Source organism: Amblyomma mixtum, chromosome 2 (assembly GCF_055824585.1).
Source record: "Amblyomma mixtum isolate Tamu chromosome 2, ASM5582458v1, whole genome shotgun sequence".
NCBI lineage: Eukaryota > Metazoa > Arthropoda > Arachnida > Ixodida > Ixodidae > Amblyomma > Amblyomma mixtum.
This window is the reverse complement of record NC_143013.1, coordinates 24,252,390-24,271,364: the sequence shown is the minus strand read 5'-3', so window position 1 is coordinate 24,271,364 and position 18,975 is coordinate 24,252,390. Positions and strand designations below refer to the sequence as shown.

Genomic DNA, 18,975 nt, shown 5'->3' with positions numbered 1-18,975 from the left:
TTATTGTAGTTATTGAGCCCTACGACGTGCAGAACAACAAAAAAGAAATGTGTAAACACTTTCTCTCTTGCTTCAGTAGATCAGCAATAGAGTTTAATGGAGTTGTATCACATGATTTGCAACCGGGCCTGTGGCGCAACGGATAACGCGTCTGACTACGGATCAGAAGATTCCAGGTTCGAATCCTGGCAGGCTCGCAATATTTTTATAAAATTATTGCTGGATAAGTCTTTTTGCTTCGCATTAACCGTAGGCAGTAAATATTTTAGCATAGCTACTGCAGCAAAGCCGCACGGCAATAACGGCAGCGTGTTGCCGTTGTCAGGCTTGTCTAGCCGCATTTGCCGTAACGTGGCATGCAGTTATCGTGCTTACCCTACGGCAGTGCTGCAGAAATTCTCCAGTAATAAGCGCATGCAACAGTTATCAGTTGCCATTTTTCTTGAGGCTTCAGGCATTTTCATATTTAATGTGAAATGCTGCGAGGTATCTTCAAAGCACGAACGACGGCCATTCGTAGCGTGGGGACAAGGGGTCTTTGCATGGAACGAAATTTTCGCTTGGCATGGTGCTTTTACTCCTCATTGCGATCGACGACAGTCACAACTGAAGTTGAAAGCACGCGAATTAAATCACCTCGTCAAGGACTGAATCGCGCCAGGCAGATTTTTGGTACGATGCTCGGCCCTTGGCGCCTTGGACTGCTTCAAAGACTCGCTGATCATGAGTTATAACCACTGAATAATAAGCGGGTCACGATTTTGACACATATACGGCGCTAGCAACTGATATGGCTCTCGTTTCCTAAAATATTCTTGTGGCGTTGTGACAGGATGAGGAAAAACCTCTCTTACTTTCACTTGCTAGTGTACGTGAGAGAGAAAGGAGGAGAAAGCTAAAGTCCAATGACTTTAGAGGAAGTGCGCAGATCGCGCCTCCAGCTTAATTAAGTTAAGGACAACCCAGCGAGCTGTGGAAAGAAAAAGTTGGAGGCTTATCAAGGTTAAGCCCAGTGGATGCGAAGCAGCCTTCGTTTTGCATTCTTATTATTAACGTCCTTAGCGTTTGGAGGCATCTTGACCGCATACACGTCACGCCCGGCGCAAAGACGCTGGCGCGGTTGCGGGCACCATAGAGTTTCTTACTATTACTATTATAGTAAGAAACTCTATGGCGGGCACAGAGACTGACGCGACGGCGGGCGCGCACCGCCTCATCCCTGGCGTGACGTCACATATCACGTGATGCAGCGATGGTGGCGCCGCCGCCGCGTCGCGCGCGACGGCGCGAACCGAAGCGTGGAGGCCATAGAGTTTCTTACTATTACCATAGTCCTTCAATGCTTTTAAAAAGCATTGAAGGACTATGCTATTACCTAGAGGGAAAGCTGGCGGCCCGTCTATGGGAGTTTGCATGGCGACCCCTCGAGAGCACTTCAGCCACCATGGGCGCTCAAAGCATCATGGGGCGGTGAGCTACTTGTTGCGGAACTGCAACTTTTGGCCAAAAAATAATAAAAAAATTAAAGCTGTTTGATAACTACAAACATCCTAACATTCAATTTCTTGTCTAATGATTGCAACAAACGAGCAGAAAAGCATTTAAGTGCAAAGTTTGCCCAAAATTAGAGACGACTCGCTCTCCTATTGGCCAAGTGATGAACACTACAAAAACAAATATTTCGTGCTCAACAGGCGCGTTTTTAAAAAGAAATATGTTTTCAAAAAAAAATTTAGTTGGTTATATACTTCAAAAGGTTTTTAATAACATTTTAGAAAAGTAAAACCTTTTATTGGCGTTGTGTATTGTTGCGGTTTCACTACTATGGTTTTTACACTCTGCATTCGCGCGAAAGTCGTCTGCGCACACACGAACAGCGTTTTCGGAATGAAACATCTCAGTAGTGCCACTTCGTGTTCCCGAAAAACTACGACTGTCTCGCAACAAGTAGCTCACCGCCCCATGATGCTTTGAGCGTCCATGGTGACTGAAGTGCAGCGCCGCCAGCTTTCCCTCTAGGTAATAGTAAGAAACTCTATGGTGGAGGCCTCCGCCGGGCGACGTCCGACGGCGCGATATGAGGCCCCATCTGCAGCCGGTGTGACGTCATCACGTGACGTCACATCATGTGATCTCACTTCAAGGTCAATGGTGGCCACCGCCGGGCGTCGCGCGAAGGCCCGAAACCTACGTTAATATGCTTCGCATAAAAATGATAGGTGGAATGTTAAGGTACAGGAAGAGGGCAGAGTGGGTCAGGGATCAAACACTGGTTAATGATATCCTACACGAAATCAAGAGGAATAAATGGGCTCAAGCAGGGCACGTAATGCGAAGGCAAGAAAACCGATGGTCCAGCAGTGGTTTTCAAGAAGGCCGGCAAATGGTAGCAAGGGGCGGCAGAAAGTTAGGTAGGCGGATGAGATTAAGAAGTTTGCGGGAATTGAAGAGACATACAGCTTTGCCCTGCAGTAGGCGTAGTCAGGCTGGTGATGATGATGATTAAACCAAATTTGAAAACCAGAAAATTAGACATTCTGCCAGCGCAGAGGGGAGGGTGGGGGGTGTGTACGCAGGTTTTGTCATGAGCAGCAGAGACTTATCCAGAGAGGAGGGGGGTGCTTCCCCCCCCCCCCCCCAAAAAAAAAAAAGTCGACAATGTGGCGTCCCATCGAGGCTGCTCGCAGTAATGCTCATTGCGTTCACCGGTAGGTTAGCGTAGCTGTTCGACAAAAAGGTGGGAAATGAAGTAGCAATGGAAAGGCAAGGCTCTTACTTGTGAAAACTGAGTGTGCAGCGGGCAGAGGCGGGGCCAAACAAAGCCGTCTTACGGAAAGCTCCCCCTATAAATTTTACGATAGCTGGTTCTGCGATTCTTCAGGTAGAAACTGTTCGTATTCTTGGCCCTTCAAGGGACTATGCAACGACTTAAAAGTCGCTTGTAAATGTTTTCAATGCTTATAAACGATGCTAAGAAGCATTCACATCAAGTACGAATCTTCGGAACTGAGCTGGCAATTTATTATGAATTCTTAAAAACTGTGCTTTTGAAATTCGTGGTTAAAACTAAACTCGTGAAAATAGACGTCCCTATAGTCCCGTGACGTCGAAAGGCCATCGCACGCTGTCATTCGCTGGAGCCACGGCAGCCACGACGTCACGGGCACCCTTCCGGTAGCCGTGAAAATCGTCTGCTCGTGCCGCCGCGCGACACCCTCGGACAAGCGCGAGCCAGGGCATTGCCTCAATTGGCTGGCATTGCCTGGTTTCAGTTTACCTCTGTCGCCTCTTTCTGTCGGGAGTTCCGGAGCCACTCGCAATGTCGTTGTCGCAGTGAAAGAAATCTGACACGCGCCGCAATCCAGGAAGCGAAGAGAGATCGGAGAGACGCTGCCGACGCTGCTGCTGGGTGCAACTGGAAGTCGCAAACCGAACGTCAGCGAATGACGTATTCATGGGCGGGGCCCAGTCCCAGAGCTGTTTTCTTTATTTTTTTTCTGGTGCCCCGCGCACGGTGGCCCCGCGTGTAAAAGTTGAGGGGTAGACGAGGAGCGTAATTTTTAACCGTCTATAATTTCGTTGTTATTGATGCTAGCTCAAAAATTCTTGCGCTTGGTGACGAGTGATGGAATGCCCATCTCTCGTCTGCTTTACGTAATCTTAATTAATTTATTGCATAGTCCCTTTAAACAGCTGAAGGCTCTGCAGTTCTTAACTGGATCCGTGGATTTCCTTTTCGTGTTGAATTTGTCAGCATTAATGATGCTGATTCCTCTACTGTGTCACTTGGTTCTGGGGTTCCTCAAGGATCAGTACTTGGCCCCATTATCTTTACTTTATCTTCTATATTGCTATGAATTGCCGTTACCCTCCGTAATGTACTCTGTATCCTGAGAATAAAAGAAATAAATATATTTTGCCAAGGAGCATGTCCGGAGGAGCGAGAGGGTGAATGGCAGATTGAAAACTCATATTTGTACCCCCCCCCCCCCCCCCCCACACACCTTGGCAGATTGAAAACTCAGCGCCTATGCTTATGAATATCGATATATCCACAGTCGAATCTTGTGAAGTACCGCTCATCAGCCGCTTTTCTTTCCTTAGCTTTCCTTCGCGAGTGACAGCGCTCTCGTCTTTCTTTTCCGCTTTTCATATATGGCGCCGCTCTCTTTTCTATGGAGATTTCGCCTCGGCCTGCCTGCGCCTTTAGACATGTTTTATATGGTCGGATATAACTGAAGAACGAAGCGCCAGGTGGCCCTCAAAGGAGGGCCCTCTAGCCAATGGCGTCGAATGATTTTCACCATGGCGCGGGTAATTCGATTAAGTCGTCCCCTTTCATGCCACCCCCTGCGATGACACGCTAGACGTATAGACGTATGCCATACCAAATAGCCCCTCAACAAATTTTACTGAATGCCACTTTATGGGCTGTTTACTTGCGTGCATCGAAAAAATAAACACAAAGAGATGGACAAAATACGAAAAGAACAAATCTATGTACAGTCTTTGTCAAAACTATGCAGCCCAAGGGATCTGCTTATGAACGAGCTCCTCTTGCGTACTCGGGGACCCTAATCTCGCGAAGGCGGGAACTTAAATCCTCAACCCTCCCAAGCTTAGGACTGCAATATGGGCTAAAGAGCCCCGCAACACTGCTTGGACTGTATATACAACCCTTTGGGCTGTATATTTTTGACAAAGACTGTACAATTTCCTTTTTAAAAAACGGGGTTGGGCTGAACCGAGCCCGCTTATATTTGTCCTGGACATGTACAATTTCCTTTTTAAAAAACGGAGTTGGGCTGAACCGAGCCCGCTTATATTTGTCCTGGACAAAAAAGTAATGCAGCTGATCTGAAGCGTGGACTCGCATTCCTCGGGACCCCACCGAATCTACCTCACGCGCAACAGCATGGAATGTCGTTTGATGGACATCTCAGCAGCGTGCGATTTCTCCGCCGCTTTGAAAGACGCAGCAGTGTAAGACGAGAGCGCAATCGGCCGGGAAGCGCGGCAACATATCGTCCGCTTACGGTCGCGCGTCCTGCGCCCGGGCCGCCTCTGTCTGCCTTCCGGTGCAGTTGATGCACGACGACCTTGGGGGCCCAAAACGACGACGTCAACGTCCGGTAACCGGGCAGGCGAAGACGTGCCTCCTCGGCAGCGTGGCTTCGGTACAGCATGCCCGCAGCACGGATAACGTTGGTCGTGTACGCGCTCACGACTGCCTTCGCCGGAGCTGATTTGCTCCCCTCGCGTAAGGAACTCTACCGGGAGATTCTCAGGCAGCTCGCGCCCGGCGGCTTCCATAAGGTGAGAGCAAAACATTTCGACAGTCTTCGGCCGTAGCCTGCAAATGCACGGGATGGCTAAGGCTGCCCTGGCCTCCTCCTCATCCTTAGAGCCAGTTTATGATGTGTTTAGCAGCATGCTGAGCTCGTACGTCACATCGACACATACTGGATATAGGCCCGGATAGAAAATGTTCACTGACATTCGTTCAGTTGACCCCCGACGCGACGAACCAGCGTTGCATATATCCATGGGTTGAATGTAGTCCCATATAATCCGGCATACAACGTGTGCAGCTGGTGCAGTGCAGCTAAGCATGTATAGTATTGCGGTGCGACTACGGCAGTCACTTTTCCGGGAGTGGGTGTAAGGCCTGAGAGTACCTTTGTTAGTGCGAAAACACGATTAGCCTTACCCGCAAAACCCGCCTATTTTCGTGAAGCCTCTGAGAGAGCCACGGAAATGAAAGGCGCATAACTGGTTCCCTTGGTCAGTGGACAACTCAATCGCGCTACCGCAGAGGCGCGAAAGAACCGGTTGCGCACGGTCGTTCGAGGCGCCCTATAGCGTTCAAAACATGGTGGATGAAGCGAGCTTTCGAACGATACCAAAATATCCGCTATATATATATGCGACGAAAATAAGCGGAACTAGCGGCGCGCTAACTTCAGCTTCGTCTCGCCATCCTCAATCGTTTTCTGGTCGCGCAGGCGTATCAAACATTTTTAAGGCCAAACAAAGCCTTCATAGGCTCATGACTCCGCCGGCGTGTGCGTCTGCAGAGGTTGTCCCATCCTATAGCTGTCAAACTGACATCATCAACATGGCGTAGTATGTTGTAACACGAAATTAATTGTCACCCCTTAGCTGTCAATTGATTAAAAATTGATGACGTCATAACATGGCGTAGCATGTCGTAACATGAAATTCAGTAATTAAAGTTAGTTAATGAATGATAATAATTAATAAAAATGAATAAAAACTGATGACTTTATCGACATTGAGTAGTATGTCATAACGCGAAATTTATTAATGAAAGATAAATAAATAAGTTAAGAAATAATAAAATAATTAGCCAAAAACTGATGACGTCATCAGAAATGTGTCCGGTCTCTGCACTACAGACATGACGTTAGAAGTGCATGGCACCGAGAGACGTCTAAAGCTCTTCACTTTCAGCGTTCTAATGCTCTTCACTTTCAGTTGGCGTTCTTCCAGAGCAGCTCAAATTGTGGGTTTTTCGTTTTTCACCGATCCAGAGAAAACCGCCTCGGGGGTTATTTTTCTTGGTTTACGGGTATATACCGGAAATACGGAACCCTATTCATGAAGTATTCCTTGAGTCCGTGCACGGCGACTAAGGGCGAACATCAGTGGACATAGGAGATTTTGGAGCGATCTAACTCAGTCATCAACTGACCTGTGTTCCCGCCTCACAGTGCGTTTCTTAATTGTGACACGCAGGCGAGACCCGCTTCCGGCCCGGCCTGGTACGACTTCGAAGATGGTTTAGGTGCGTAACCCTCCGAATCGAAGGATCACGTTTCTTCTCTCAAATTAGGGGTGGGGGGGAGGCTTTCTTCAGGTATAACGGTGGCCAACGGTATAACGGGAGCCAAGGAACCGTGCTCCAGTCTTTGCAGAGCTTGCGCATGCTCGTATAACAACCCAAGCTGCGGTGCACTTCATCTCTTGTCAAGTCCTTTGACTGATACACCTCCGCTTCGATCACCTTTGAATCCAACCGTACACAGGTCCCGTTTTCGTTCACACTTTGCTGGCAGAGTGCATGAAGTCTGTCCTCAATGCATCCCCCTTCATAATTAAAACTAAAAAAAAATTGTAACTAATTATGGCTACGACGCTTCATTATTTTTCAAAGTGTAGCTCTTGGGACCCCATGCACCCAACACCAGCCTTTTCTTCGGCTCCTCTAATCATAAAGATTGAATGTGAGGACAGTCACGTCTTGTCCAATTCCTTTTCTGCCTTCGGTTATCTGCCATCTCATTCTTTAGAAATAAGACCTCAGCTAAGCGGTGTCACCGTAAGAAATGCAGCGCTGAGAGCATTGTGAACATCATCATCATCATCATCAGCCTGACTACACCCACTGCAGGGCAAAGACCTCTCCCATGTCTCTCCAATTAACCCTGTCCTTTGTCAGTTGCCACCACTGTATCCCCGCAAACTTCTTAATCTCATCCGCCCACCTAACTTTCTGCCGTCCCCTGCTACGTTTGCTTTCTCTTGGAATCCACTCCGTTACCCTTAAGGACCAGCGGTTATCTTGCCTTCGCATTACATGCCCTGCCCAAGCCCATTTCTTCCTCTTGATTTCAACTAGGAAGTCATTAACCCGCGTTTATTCCCTCACCCACTCCGCCCGCTTTCGATCTCTTAACGTTACACATATATCATTTTCCTTTCCATAGCTCGCTGCGTTGTTCTCAACTTAAGCTGAACCCTCTTTGTTAGCCTCCATGTTTCTGCCCCATAGGTGAGTACCGGTAGGATAAAGCTGTTGTATACTTTTCTCTTCAGGGATATTGGTAAGCTACCATTCATGATCTGAGAGAACCTGCCGTATGCGCTCCACCCCATTCTTATTCTTCTATTTATTTCCCTCTCATGATCCGGATCTGCGGTCACTACCTGCCCTAAGTAGACATATTCTCTTACTACTTCCAGCACCTCGCTACCAATGGCGAACTGCTGTTCCCTTACTAGGCTGTTGAACATTAATTTGGTTTTCTGCATGTTAATTCTTAGCCCCACCGTTCTGATCTGCCTAACTGATTGATCATGCTTTGGAGTTCTTGTCCCGAGTGGCTTAGCAAGGCAATGTCATCAGCGAATCGCAAATTACTCAGGTATTCTCCATTAACTCTTATCCCCAACTGTTCCCATTCCAGACCCCGGAATACCTCCTGTAAGCAGGCAGTGAAGAGCATTGGCGAGATCGTGTCTCCCTGCCGGACACCTTTCCGTATTGGAATTTTATTGCTGACTTTATGGAGAACTATAGTGGCTGTGCAATCGTTATAAATATCTTCCAATATTTTCACATAGCACTCTTCTACACCCTGATTCCGCAATGCCTGCATGACAGCTGAGGTTTCCACTGAGTCAAATGCTTTCTCGTAATCAATGAAGGCTATATATAGGGGTTGGTTATATTCTGCGCATTTCTCTATCACCTGATTGATAGTGTGAATGTGATAGTGTGATAGAGCAGCGATGGCGTAGAGGTAGAGCATCCGCCTCGCGTGCAAGAGGACCGGGGTTCGAATCCCGGTGCCACGCAATTCTCCACCGGATTAAAAAAAAAAGAAAACTCCGCGTGTCGATGGAATTGCATACCCAGGCTTGGAGTGCGGCCTGATTTCGGTGAACAGAACCGACAACGCACTTCCTCACCAGAACAGGATTTGGCCACCCTGGTGTGAGTACATGGCCATAACCTTCTATGAACAAACCAACTGTGAACATGCTGAACTACAACTCAAGTTCCTTGCGTTGTAATAACTTTCGTAATAATAACTTTCGCCTCGGCCGGACACCGAAACGGCGCTGTACTTGGTGAACGTAGCGAGGTGCCGCTGCGTAAGGGAAACCCCTAATGCAAACGCCACCGGTGTGCACGTCCGTAGCGTTAGGGCCCGCTGTTACTTATGGGGCTCCAAGCCTTGGGACTAAAACTAAAACTCTTTGTCAGCCTGTCAAGTGCCACCAGGAATGCGTATGCAACGCTCGGGCTGCTAGCTGGCTCTGCCTACCACGGCACCATCAAGACGCTGCTGTTGACGCAGCGCAGCACGCCGGCATCACGGGGTGAACTGAAAGTTTCGAGAGTTCGTTTAGTTTCGCCTCCGTATCCACACTGCGTCCTGGCGTCAAGGTCACCCGCTTGCACCGCTCTCAACCGTCCTTTGAACGAACGAAGCGTGCGGAACGAGTGAAGGAGAGAAAGAGGGGCCATAGTAAGGGCTCCGGAATTCGTCATTATCAGCCTGACTACGCCCGCTGTAGGACGAAGTCCTCTCTCATATCTCTCCAATAAACCCTGTCCTGTGCCAGCTGCAGCCATCGCATCCCCGCAAACCTCTTAATCGCATCGGCCCGCATAACTTTCCGCCTCCGCCTGCTACGCTTCCCTTCCTGGAATCCAGTCTCGTCGGTTATCTTGCCTTCGCACTACATGCTCTTTCCAAGTCCATTTCTTCCTCTTGATTTTGACTGGGATGTCACTAACCCGTGCTTGGTCTTTGACCCGCTCTGCCCTCTTCCTGCCTCTTAACGTTACGTCTACCATTTTTCTTTCCATAGCGCCCTGCGCATGTCCTTAGCCACGTTTCTGCCCCATAGGTGACTACCGGTAAGATACAGCTGTTATATAGCTTCCCCTTGACAGATAATGGTAAACTGCCATTCATGATCTCAGAGAACCTGTCATATGCGCTCCACGCCGCCGCGGTGACTCAGTGGTTATGGTGCTCGCTGACCCGAAAGACGCGGGTTCGATCCCGGCCTTGGCGGTCGAATTTCGATGGAGGCGAAATTCTAGAGGCCCGTGTACTGCGCGACGTCAGTGCACGTTAAAGAACCCCAGGTAGTCGAAATTTCCGGAGCCCCTCACTACGGTGTCTCTCATAGCCTGAGTCGCTTTGGGATGTTAAATCCCATAAACCAAACCAAACCGAATCAAACCCATTCTTATTCTTCTTTCACTCTCGTGATCCGGATCTGCGGTCACTAGCTGTCCTAAGTAGACGTATTCCCTTACCACTTCCCTGCCGCGGTGGCTCAGTGCTTACGGCGCTCGGCTGCTGACCCGAAAGACGCGGGTTCGATCCCGGCCTTGGCGGTCGAATTTCGATGGAGGCGAAATTCTAGAGGCCCGTGTACTGCGCGACGTCAGTGCACGTTAAAGAACCCCAGGTAGTCGAAATTTCCGGAGCCCCTCACTACGGTGTCTCTCATAGCCTGAGTCGCTTTGGGATGTTAAATCCCATAAACCAAACCAAACCGAATCAAACCCATTCTTATTCTTCTTTCACTCTCGTGATCCGGATCTGCGGTCACTAGCTGTCCTAAGTAGACGTATTCCCTTACCACTTCCCTGCCGCGGTGGCTCAGTGCTTACGGCGCTCGGCTGCTGACCCGAAAGACGCGGGTTCGATCCCGGCCGCGGCGGCTGAATTTCGATGAGGGCGAAATTCTAAAGGCCAATGTGCTGTGCGATGTCAGTGCACGTTAAAGAACCCCAGGTGGTCGAAATTTCCGGAGCCCTTCACTACGGCGTCTCTCATAGCCTAAGTCGCTTTGGGACGATAAACCCCAATAAATCAAACTATACCAAACCTTACCACTTCCAACACCTCGCTACCAACTGCAAACCGCTGTTCCCTTCCGAGACTGCATGCCCAGCCTTAGCTCATTTCTTTTTATAGTAGGATACAACTTAAAAAAACAGCAGTTGCTCGAAAGAGCATCTCTTCTGGCCGCCTTTTACGCAGCCGAGCCAGCAGCGGGCGGCGGACCCGCGTGTTCTGCGCCAGACGTGCTGGCCGCGGACAAGCGCACCGCGTGTCGACCACGCCGGCGTCTAGTGCAGCTCCCGCCTGGACCGCCCGAGGTCCTGCGCTTCCCGCGGCTGGTGGAGATGGAGCGCTGCGAGGGCTCCTGCCACCAGCGAGGGCGGACCTGCCGGCCCACGGCCGCACGCGTCATTGCAGTGCAGGTATTGGAGCAGAAGGATGCGTTAAAGTTGGCATGCATGAAGCATGTACAGTCGGGGACTAAAGTATCTGGACCGCATGCGCGCTAAGCGAAGCCGATAGCTTTATTATTAACAGTCGGCTGGAGGCCCCACTTGTGGACGTGAAAGTCAGACGTGAGTCACTGATGTGTGCTAGAGAAATTATCGTTCACGTAGCGCTTAGAGGCGAAAAAAGCCATGACGCGCGTCCTAGAGGCTGTTGTCCCCGATAGTACGTGACAGCCAAGAACTTGCGCCGTGTGTTCCTTTGTTGCTGTTTACTTGTTGGAGTCACTTTCACTGTGTGGTACACGTACGCACCTCGCGATCGGCCCCTGCAGTGCCTGGACCACGAAGGATGGAAATGTCGACAGGCGATCGGTGCGCCGATCCGACGGAAATGCGTAGCATAAACTCATTCCTCTTTGCAAGACACGACACATATCACAAACATTTCTTCACATCCACCTTTTTTATGCCCATCTACCTTTTTACACTTAGCTCTCTTGCACACTTGGTCCTCTATAGCCAATGTCTGACCTCCAGTATCCATCGACACTCAGTTCTGAAGGTCCCTCGCACACATCCATGGACTTCAACAGGAGAAGCATCCGGCGCGCCGCTCTGCTATTCCCGCTCTTTTCAGCTCACTTTCCTCCCCACCCTCCACCTTCCATAGTAACCACGGTGGCTCAGTGGTTAGGGCGCTCGACTACTGAGCCGGATTTCCCGGGTTCGAACCCGGCTGGGGCGGCCGAGTTTCGATGGAGGCGAAACGCAAAGCCGCCCGTGTGCTGTGCGATGTCAGTGCACGCTAAAGATCCCCAGGTGCTCAAAATTATTCCGGAGCCCTTCACTACGTCACCTCTTTCTTTTTTTTTTCACTCCCATCTTCTTCCCTTCCATTACGGCGCGGTTCGGATGTTCACATAGATGTGAGACAATTACTTCGCTATTTCATTTCCTTAAAACCCGCTAATTTTCTTTTGCTTCTATTTAAATTCCCTTCTGTCCGCACGTGGCAGTGATAGTGTCCCAGTTGTAGCCAGGCGACTGGCCCATGGACTTTCCTAGTAGCGCCGTCTGCTCGCCTCGGCGCAAAGGGCCTCAGCTCGCTGCGTCGCCACTATACTTGCACCTAAAAGGCGTGGGTTCGAATTCCACTCAAACCTATAACTTTGCTCGTGAGGGTGCCCGGAAGAACGAAAATCCGCGGACAAAGAGAAGTGAATATGTAGCCGTTAAATGCATTCCTGCATTAATGAAATACATTAAAATTCTGAGACTTTGAAGAAAACAGCGAAGAGCAGCAGCTTTGGTATTCCAATATCCTGTATTTGTGCATAGTGTATATTGCTGCCCTACCCCTATCCTTTCTTTTGCCGATTTGGATGGAGGCGAAATTCGAGAGGCCGTGTACTGTGCGATGTCAGTGCACGCTAAAGAACCCCAGGTGGTCGTAATTTCCGGAGCCCTTCACTACGGCGTCCCTGGTAGCCCGAGTCGCTTTTGGACGTTAAACCCCCATAAACCATAAACCTATCCTTTATTCTATCGCTCCCCAGGGCCTTTCTTTCCTTCTAGCTATTTCCGGCCGCTAGCCGCAGCTCAGGGTTAGATGGCAGATGCCGCGGCAAGCAACATCTGTTCCTTCCATTTCTATTTTTATTTTGTTACCAATAAATAACCACTAACAACAGCAACAACAGCTTTTGACTACTGAGGTTATGAACACGATCCTAACGGCGATACACCGAAGCTCCATGCAACAGCAGATGCAAATTGGTTATGACGACAGGAAAGGCGAAGTTACTGCTACTTTAGGTGGACACCTCAAACACACGTACGTCGTGAGGGAACAGACCAGCGATTTCCCTACACACCCCTTGTTTTTCTGAAGCATCCGCTTAATTGGTAACGAATTTTTTTTAAAACTTGACGGGGAATTTGTCATCTTTATCAGAGTGCTGGACCCGTAATACGCGGCACATCAGCGGCACAAATAAAAATTTAAAATGACTACCGCTTTCTTCTTTAACCTCCGCCCCCCATAGCATTGTCAGCGGTGCAGTACATGAGAATACAGCTAAGACGTGCTAACTAGCAGGCTGGTTAACTAATATTGAATAGCTTTTAACTATTACTGTTAGGCTCCTACCGCAAGTAATATCCATATTAGTTTTTAGGATTTCGAAAACACAGTTACCCTCAGCGCTGTGACCCAACAAATTTGGACACATTGCAGCTACGCGCGCGCCTGCAGCATTGGGACCAATCAGCGCCTGCTCACCGGTGGTAGGCGGGCTCCCGGTATTCCGCTAACGGTAACAAGGTACACGGTATGCTAAAGGTGTCTATTTGCGAGAACTTCGTTGACGACTTCGAGAACGGGATCTATCGTAACGCTGGAAAAACGCCGGTGCAAACGTAAACGAAGCGACGGCCGCAATAGCCGACAGATGCCTTCAACGTGGGGCCGGCGGTAGCTTTCTTTTCGGCTGCTGCTAGGCCGCACTGCTGGCGGCCAGAAATCACGGAGTCTGCGTTACGTCATGTTTTCACGTCACTTACTCCTGTGTCGTCATAAGAGATTCCCAAGTTTGAATCAGAGCGGCGGAAAAAACTTTTCAACTTCGAATACAAATTTCTTAGAAATAAATACATCTTTCGCTGCTGGCCAAGAGGCAACAAAGCCATGAAATGCCGAACTATCCGATTTTGCTATAAAAAAAAAATATTAATAGAGCTCTCCTCACTGCCCCTTTAAACCACAATTAATGCACCTTACTCTGCAATTAATTCGCATTTAATTCCGAATTAATTCATTTTATCCGCACTTAATTAGCTTAATTCACAATTTTGACACATTTGATCAATTTAATTCGGAATTCATGCATTTAATTCACACTTTATTTACTCTTATTCCCGTTAATTCATTCTAATGTATCGTTAAGTCACACTATGCCCACATTAATCCACCATAATTCACGCTTAATGCACCTTAATTCTTCATTTACTACTGGCGTTTCTATAATTTGTTTTAATTGATTAGATTTCGATAAACTTCGGCTTCGATTTCGGACATTCAAATTTCGCGCCGCGCGTTGGCTCCGTTCGCCTTTCTGGGCACGTGGTAGGTCACGTGGGGGCGACACGTGGTACATTTTTGGCGATTCAAATTTCGCGCCCTGACCACGCCCACTTTTGGTCGCTTTTATTGGCTGCTCTATTTAACTAATGATCCGATTGGCGCCAAAATTTATGACCGGCATCCTCACATCGCCCCCCTTCAATTATAACCACTTTTTAGACGATATCTCTTTATAGTTCCCCGAAACTGCTGCAGACACGTTTTGCGGACACGAAATCGTCGACATAGCCAAAGGCTTTTGCCTTCATAAAGTTTTATTCGTTCATTCAACGAACACCCATCTACCACACTCTAAACACGAAAGGAGTAAAAAGGAAGTAAGCCGTCGTCGAGCGCACTCCCTTTAAGGGGCGGGGTACGCTGCCTAAGCCCCGAGGTAGATTTTGATCAGTACAAATAAGCAATACTCACGGTTGGCAACGAAAAAAAATTCAAAGCATGCGAAGTTCAAGCTGTTACGAAGATTTTACTGGCGTTTCAAACTCCCCTATTTACTAAAGTCACGACATCCAGTGCAGCGATTAAAAGCCTCCTCACATTGCTAACTGCATCAGGTTACTATGTTACTATGCTTTGAATATACCTGCATTGCCAAGAGTAAGCATTACCATAGTCCTTCAGTGTTTTTTGAAGGACTATGGCCTTTTGTATATTTTGTGATCGACATCTACTCTGAAACTTGGGCAACGTACCCTGCTCCCTCGCTACTCTCATTTAGGCTCATTCATGCTTATAGTGCAGAAGGTGCTCCACATCTGCTCAGTTTTATGTAGTCACTCACGACTGGACATTTGAAGTCTAACCACTGGAGAAGGACCTTCATTCGATTGCCTGACGAACAGCCATCTGTTCCAAGATAGTCTTTTGATTGGGCTACCTTCATCTATAAAAACATGCCACTGGGGAAGAGCATATTGGTTTAGGCCGTTTCGAGCCTCTATAAATGGGCGCTTTTGCTTCATGTCTTCATATCAAAGTGGCCATGAATTCAACCTGCGAATTGCTATAGCTTTGAGGATGTTTTAATATTTAGACATCTTAAGCTGTAAAAAATGACTGATTAGGAATCTAGAGATATACCGCAATGTTTATTGCGCACGTATGCAATCCTTTACATTCCACTCTTGAAACATCTGGGCTATTCACATACAAGATCACTGTTCAATAAGCTGAGCGGGCGAACCCACATTATAATGTCTTGTATTTACCGAACAAATTTTTTCAAGTGTTATTGCGATTTGAGCGCCTTTGGCGGCCACTTTACTTGCGTAGCAGACACACTAACCAATTTACCTCTCGAGCTGCTGCGGTACGGGCCCGGCCCAGTATACAATAATAATGGCCTGGGCTGTGCTCGGGCCTGAGAATGCGGCCTGTTCAGTGCTCTACAGTGGGCTAATTTCGTTCCCCTTGCCGTCTCGTGGTGTTTCTTAACGTGCACTAATTGACATCGCACACGGGCTCCTGTGTTTCGCCTTCGAGGAAATGTGGCCCCCGAGGTCGGTAACTGATTCTGCGTTCCCGGGCTCCGCAGCTGAATGATCAAACCGTTGAGCCATCACGGCGGCCACAGCGGTTGTTTGTTTTCATGACGTCATTTGCGGCGCTATTTGCAGGTGGTGACAGTGAACGTGACATCGGGCAAGCCCCAAGCCCAGTGTGCTGAAGAGAGCCTGGAGAAGCACGAAAAGTGCAGCTGCATGTGCGCCCTCAACAAGTCGCACTGCACCCCGCAACAGGTGACCACCATTCCCTAGCTTGTGCACACCTACACCGTGACAAATGAATGACAACAGTGAAGGAGAGACACTATGAAATCCTTAATGCAGACAGAATAATGTTTGTCCACTTATGAGAAATAAATACTGGCGACCTACGAATAGCCCGTTGAACAAAACCTCCTTATTTTCACGTTCTCACTTGTGTTGAACAGTTTCCGAACTGTAAGCAAGAAAAATACGTCTCTCCCACATGCGGGGGTGTGTGGAAACACAGGTAGTACTATCGAACGAATAGCGTCTTGAGGGTGCTGTGTTTTGCACCAGAGAAACGAATGGATTTCAGTAAGTTATATATATGGGCTTACTCTGGTTGGCAACTCATGGCTACCATAAAGCACACACAGAATGAGAAAAGCAAGACAATGGGTGATGCACAATCCGTGTACTGTCTTGCCCCGTCCTTATTGTCTCTGCACAAATGGATAAGAATTCTCTAACCAGTCGTACGCAGTCACAGCTGCAGTCGTGAGTGCATATGGTTAAAGTTCACCTTGTCCTTGCATATGCCTGCGTACGTTGCGCTGTGCAGGTGTTCGTGGAATCGGAGTGCGCGTGCCACTGTCCAGATCTGGCAGAGATGCGCCTCTGCAAGGGACCGGACCGGAGGTGGGATTCTGCGACATGCAAGTGCACGTGCCAAGAGGGCGAGTGCTCCACGGGTTTCCAATTCAGCAAACAGGAGTGCAGGTATTGTGAGCCGGGCACGATTGTGTGCAAGAAACTCATACAAACATACAAACGAGACCTAAGCAGTGGCAGCGTTAACGAGTAATGAGTGCAGGTTAACATGATATACTGTACGACCAAGCGACAAGCACATTAGTGCTGCAATTTGCATATACCTGTCAGATATATCAGCCACTTGTTCTGCATATGTTCGTGTTTCATAAAAAAAAAAAAAAAGATTTTCTGTATACTACGCCCCCTCAATATTAATGAAGTTTGGCACCTCACCTTATATTATTTACTACGTTAACCTTTGTTGCTCTGGTGAAACGGTGGTCACGGGTTTGAACCCCGGACCAGGACGAATTTTTCTTTAACTATGAAGTTTCCGAGAAAGCTGTATATTTAACAATACTGCAGATTGGGCGAGTTGGTTAACATACATCTTGAAAGCTGTATAGCTTTCCTATGTAGCCATATGGCTGCGCTCGCATGGATGCAAATGAGTAATTACTCCTTTCACGTTAACCTTTGTTTACTCTAGATATATCAAACGACAAAGCTACCACCACAGTTAAAAGTTGTAGCTTTCTCTTTAATGAGAAAGCCCAAGAAAGCGCTCCTACAATACTGCGCACCCCTGAAGACCTCCACAAAAAATATCAGTCTAATGATGATGGATTTTTATTGCAAAAGGCCACCTGTGGCCAAAGAGCGCCATTTAACTAAGTTTTTTTCTTCTAGTTAAGGTGAGGTCAAACACCCATTTCAAAGCATTTCACCCAAAGAAGCTTGTACCCATTGTATCACTGGCCTAACTGACAATGTCAGACATTGTGCTGTGCCAGTCTGCTCAGACTTGCAGGTGTCTAACAATCTGTGTGTCTGATTTTGATCTTTCGATGCAGCGTAATTGTGGAGTTATGCAATTCAAATTTACTCCAGAAAGTAAAACGAAATGAACGCTCACTTTTGTGAAACAGAATTTAGCATATCCCTGGAACCAAGAGAAGTTTCAGCCAAATCAATGCAGTGGTTACTATATCAAGCTGTTATATACTCATAGTACTAGGGTCAGGGGCTAAAACTTTACCTGCATGCTTTTTTACCACACAGCAGATTTATATGCAGCTTAAACTATTGAAACTTTACATAGGCACAACAATGAACATAGTTTTCTTGTCCATTTCAGATGTGTGCCAATGGAAGAACACCGTTTCTAGCTCATTGCTATGTCAAGAGTCATCTTGCAGTGAAGTTTTCTGGCGAGTACAGCGAGTACAATGTGTGGCCTTACTAATTTCTCAACTCTCCTGACAATATTCATCTGGGTCTATTATCCCCAGAGACAATGGCAAAATCTAAAGCAATATATGCACAAGGCCTTAATATTTTTAATGCCATTAACATGATGCCACGTGTCCCACCTGCTGCAAAAGTTCCCAATCCAGTGTGTTTGTGGATGGAGTGCTGATGTACACAAATGTTGCTGGAAAAATTCTGTTGATTGGATCATGCATTTGAGATATAGCAGAATTACTTCCCAATACTAAGGCATAATCCAAACAGCATTTCAATTTCTGAATCCCAAAATTTACCCAATGCATAGAGAAGTATGCATGATGAAATTGCAAACCCTGGTTTGACCCTTGCAGAGCTATGAATATACATCTATAGTAAGCTGCAATGCAAAAGGCAGCATGAATTCTGTGGTACTGGCAACATTCAATACAACTACAGGCATCTGATACACATGACGGCTATAAACAGTAAAGGGAGCACTTTATAAAACATGCAGTCAATAATTCCTACCCTAGCATCAGAGAGCCAGGGGGGTGCTGCTTGTTTTTTTTTCCTCAGAATTTTCCTCTGGAAACATCCTCTTTGTGACTTTTTTTTAGTTTGATGTACAAATAAAAATAAATCTTGCTCCGATGCAAAGCAAGTGTACCTTTTCATTTCTGCCTACAAACCACCTTTACATACATTCCACGGCAACAGATACCATTCAAGTCTGCAGAGCCACCATTCTAAATTCCTCCGGGATACCGTTGAAGCTTCTTTTGTTACCGAAGCAAGAAGATAACCATCAAACGAAATTATAAGCTCAAGAACTTTGACACCTCTTGCTTGTTTCATAAAACTAGTCAAACATTAAAAAGCTGATTGTGTTTACCGTTGCGATTGTTTAGTACAAGATGTCGCAAACACCAAACCCCTCTTAAAGGCTGCTATTTTCAAAAGTTGTGTCCTATTATTGGCCTTATCACTGCAGCATTCATGGCAACGGTGCTAACGAACTTGACGCCTCCAGCCATTTT

General features: G+C 47.5%; 2 protein-coding genes and 1 non-coding gene across 3 annotated transcripts in view; 2 read left to right on the top strand and 1 right to left on the bottom strand.

The window, feature by feature from the left end:
* The window catches only part of LOC149358706 (sodium- and chloride-dependent GABA transporter 1-like), a 65,281-nt gene extending 48,229 nt beyond the window's left edge, over positions 1–17,052 (bottom strand). Inside the window, exon 1 of the transcript XR_016288717.1 lies at positions 16,479–17,052. The gene's annotated coding sequence lies outside the window, so the exon portion shown is untranslated. The remainder of the gene's footprint in view (positions 1–16,478) is intronic.
* On the top strand, positions 125–197 carry TRNAR-ACG (transfer RNA arginine (anticodon ACG)). Its single transcript has one exon. It is a non-coding gene; the product is annotated as a tRNA-Arg (tRNA).
* On the top strand, positions 4,968–18,571 carry LOC149358705 (vascular endothelial growth factor A-like). The gene is made up of 6 exons (XM_089570868.1): positions 4,968–5,316; positions 6,760–6,808; positions 10,815–11,038; positions 15,824–15,946; positions 16,518–16,675; positions 17,847–18,571. The coding sequence occupies exons 1-6, from the start codon at positions 5,185–5,187 to the stop codon at positions 17,875–17,877; spliced, it is 717 nt and encodes a 238-aa protein (XP_089426994.1). The 5' UTR covers positions 4,968–5,184; the 3' UTR covers positions 17,878–18,571.
* Positions 18,572–18,975: the final 404 nt, after the last annotated feature.

Coding starts and splice junctions, on each gene's coding strand:
- LOC149358705 (XM_089570868.1), top strand. CDS start 5,185: ATGCCCGCAGCACGGATAACGTTGGTCGTGTACGCGCTCACGACTGCC. Junction 6,809..10,814: donor CGACTTCGAAGATGGTTTAG/GTGCGTAACCCT, acceptor CCTTTTACGCAG/CCGAGCCAGCAGCGGGCGGC. Junction 11,039..15,823: donor CACGCGTCATTGCAGTGCAG/GTATTGGAGCAG, acceptor CGCTATTTGCAG/GTGGTGACAGTGAACGTGAC.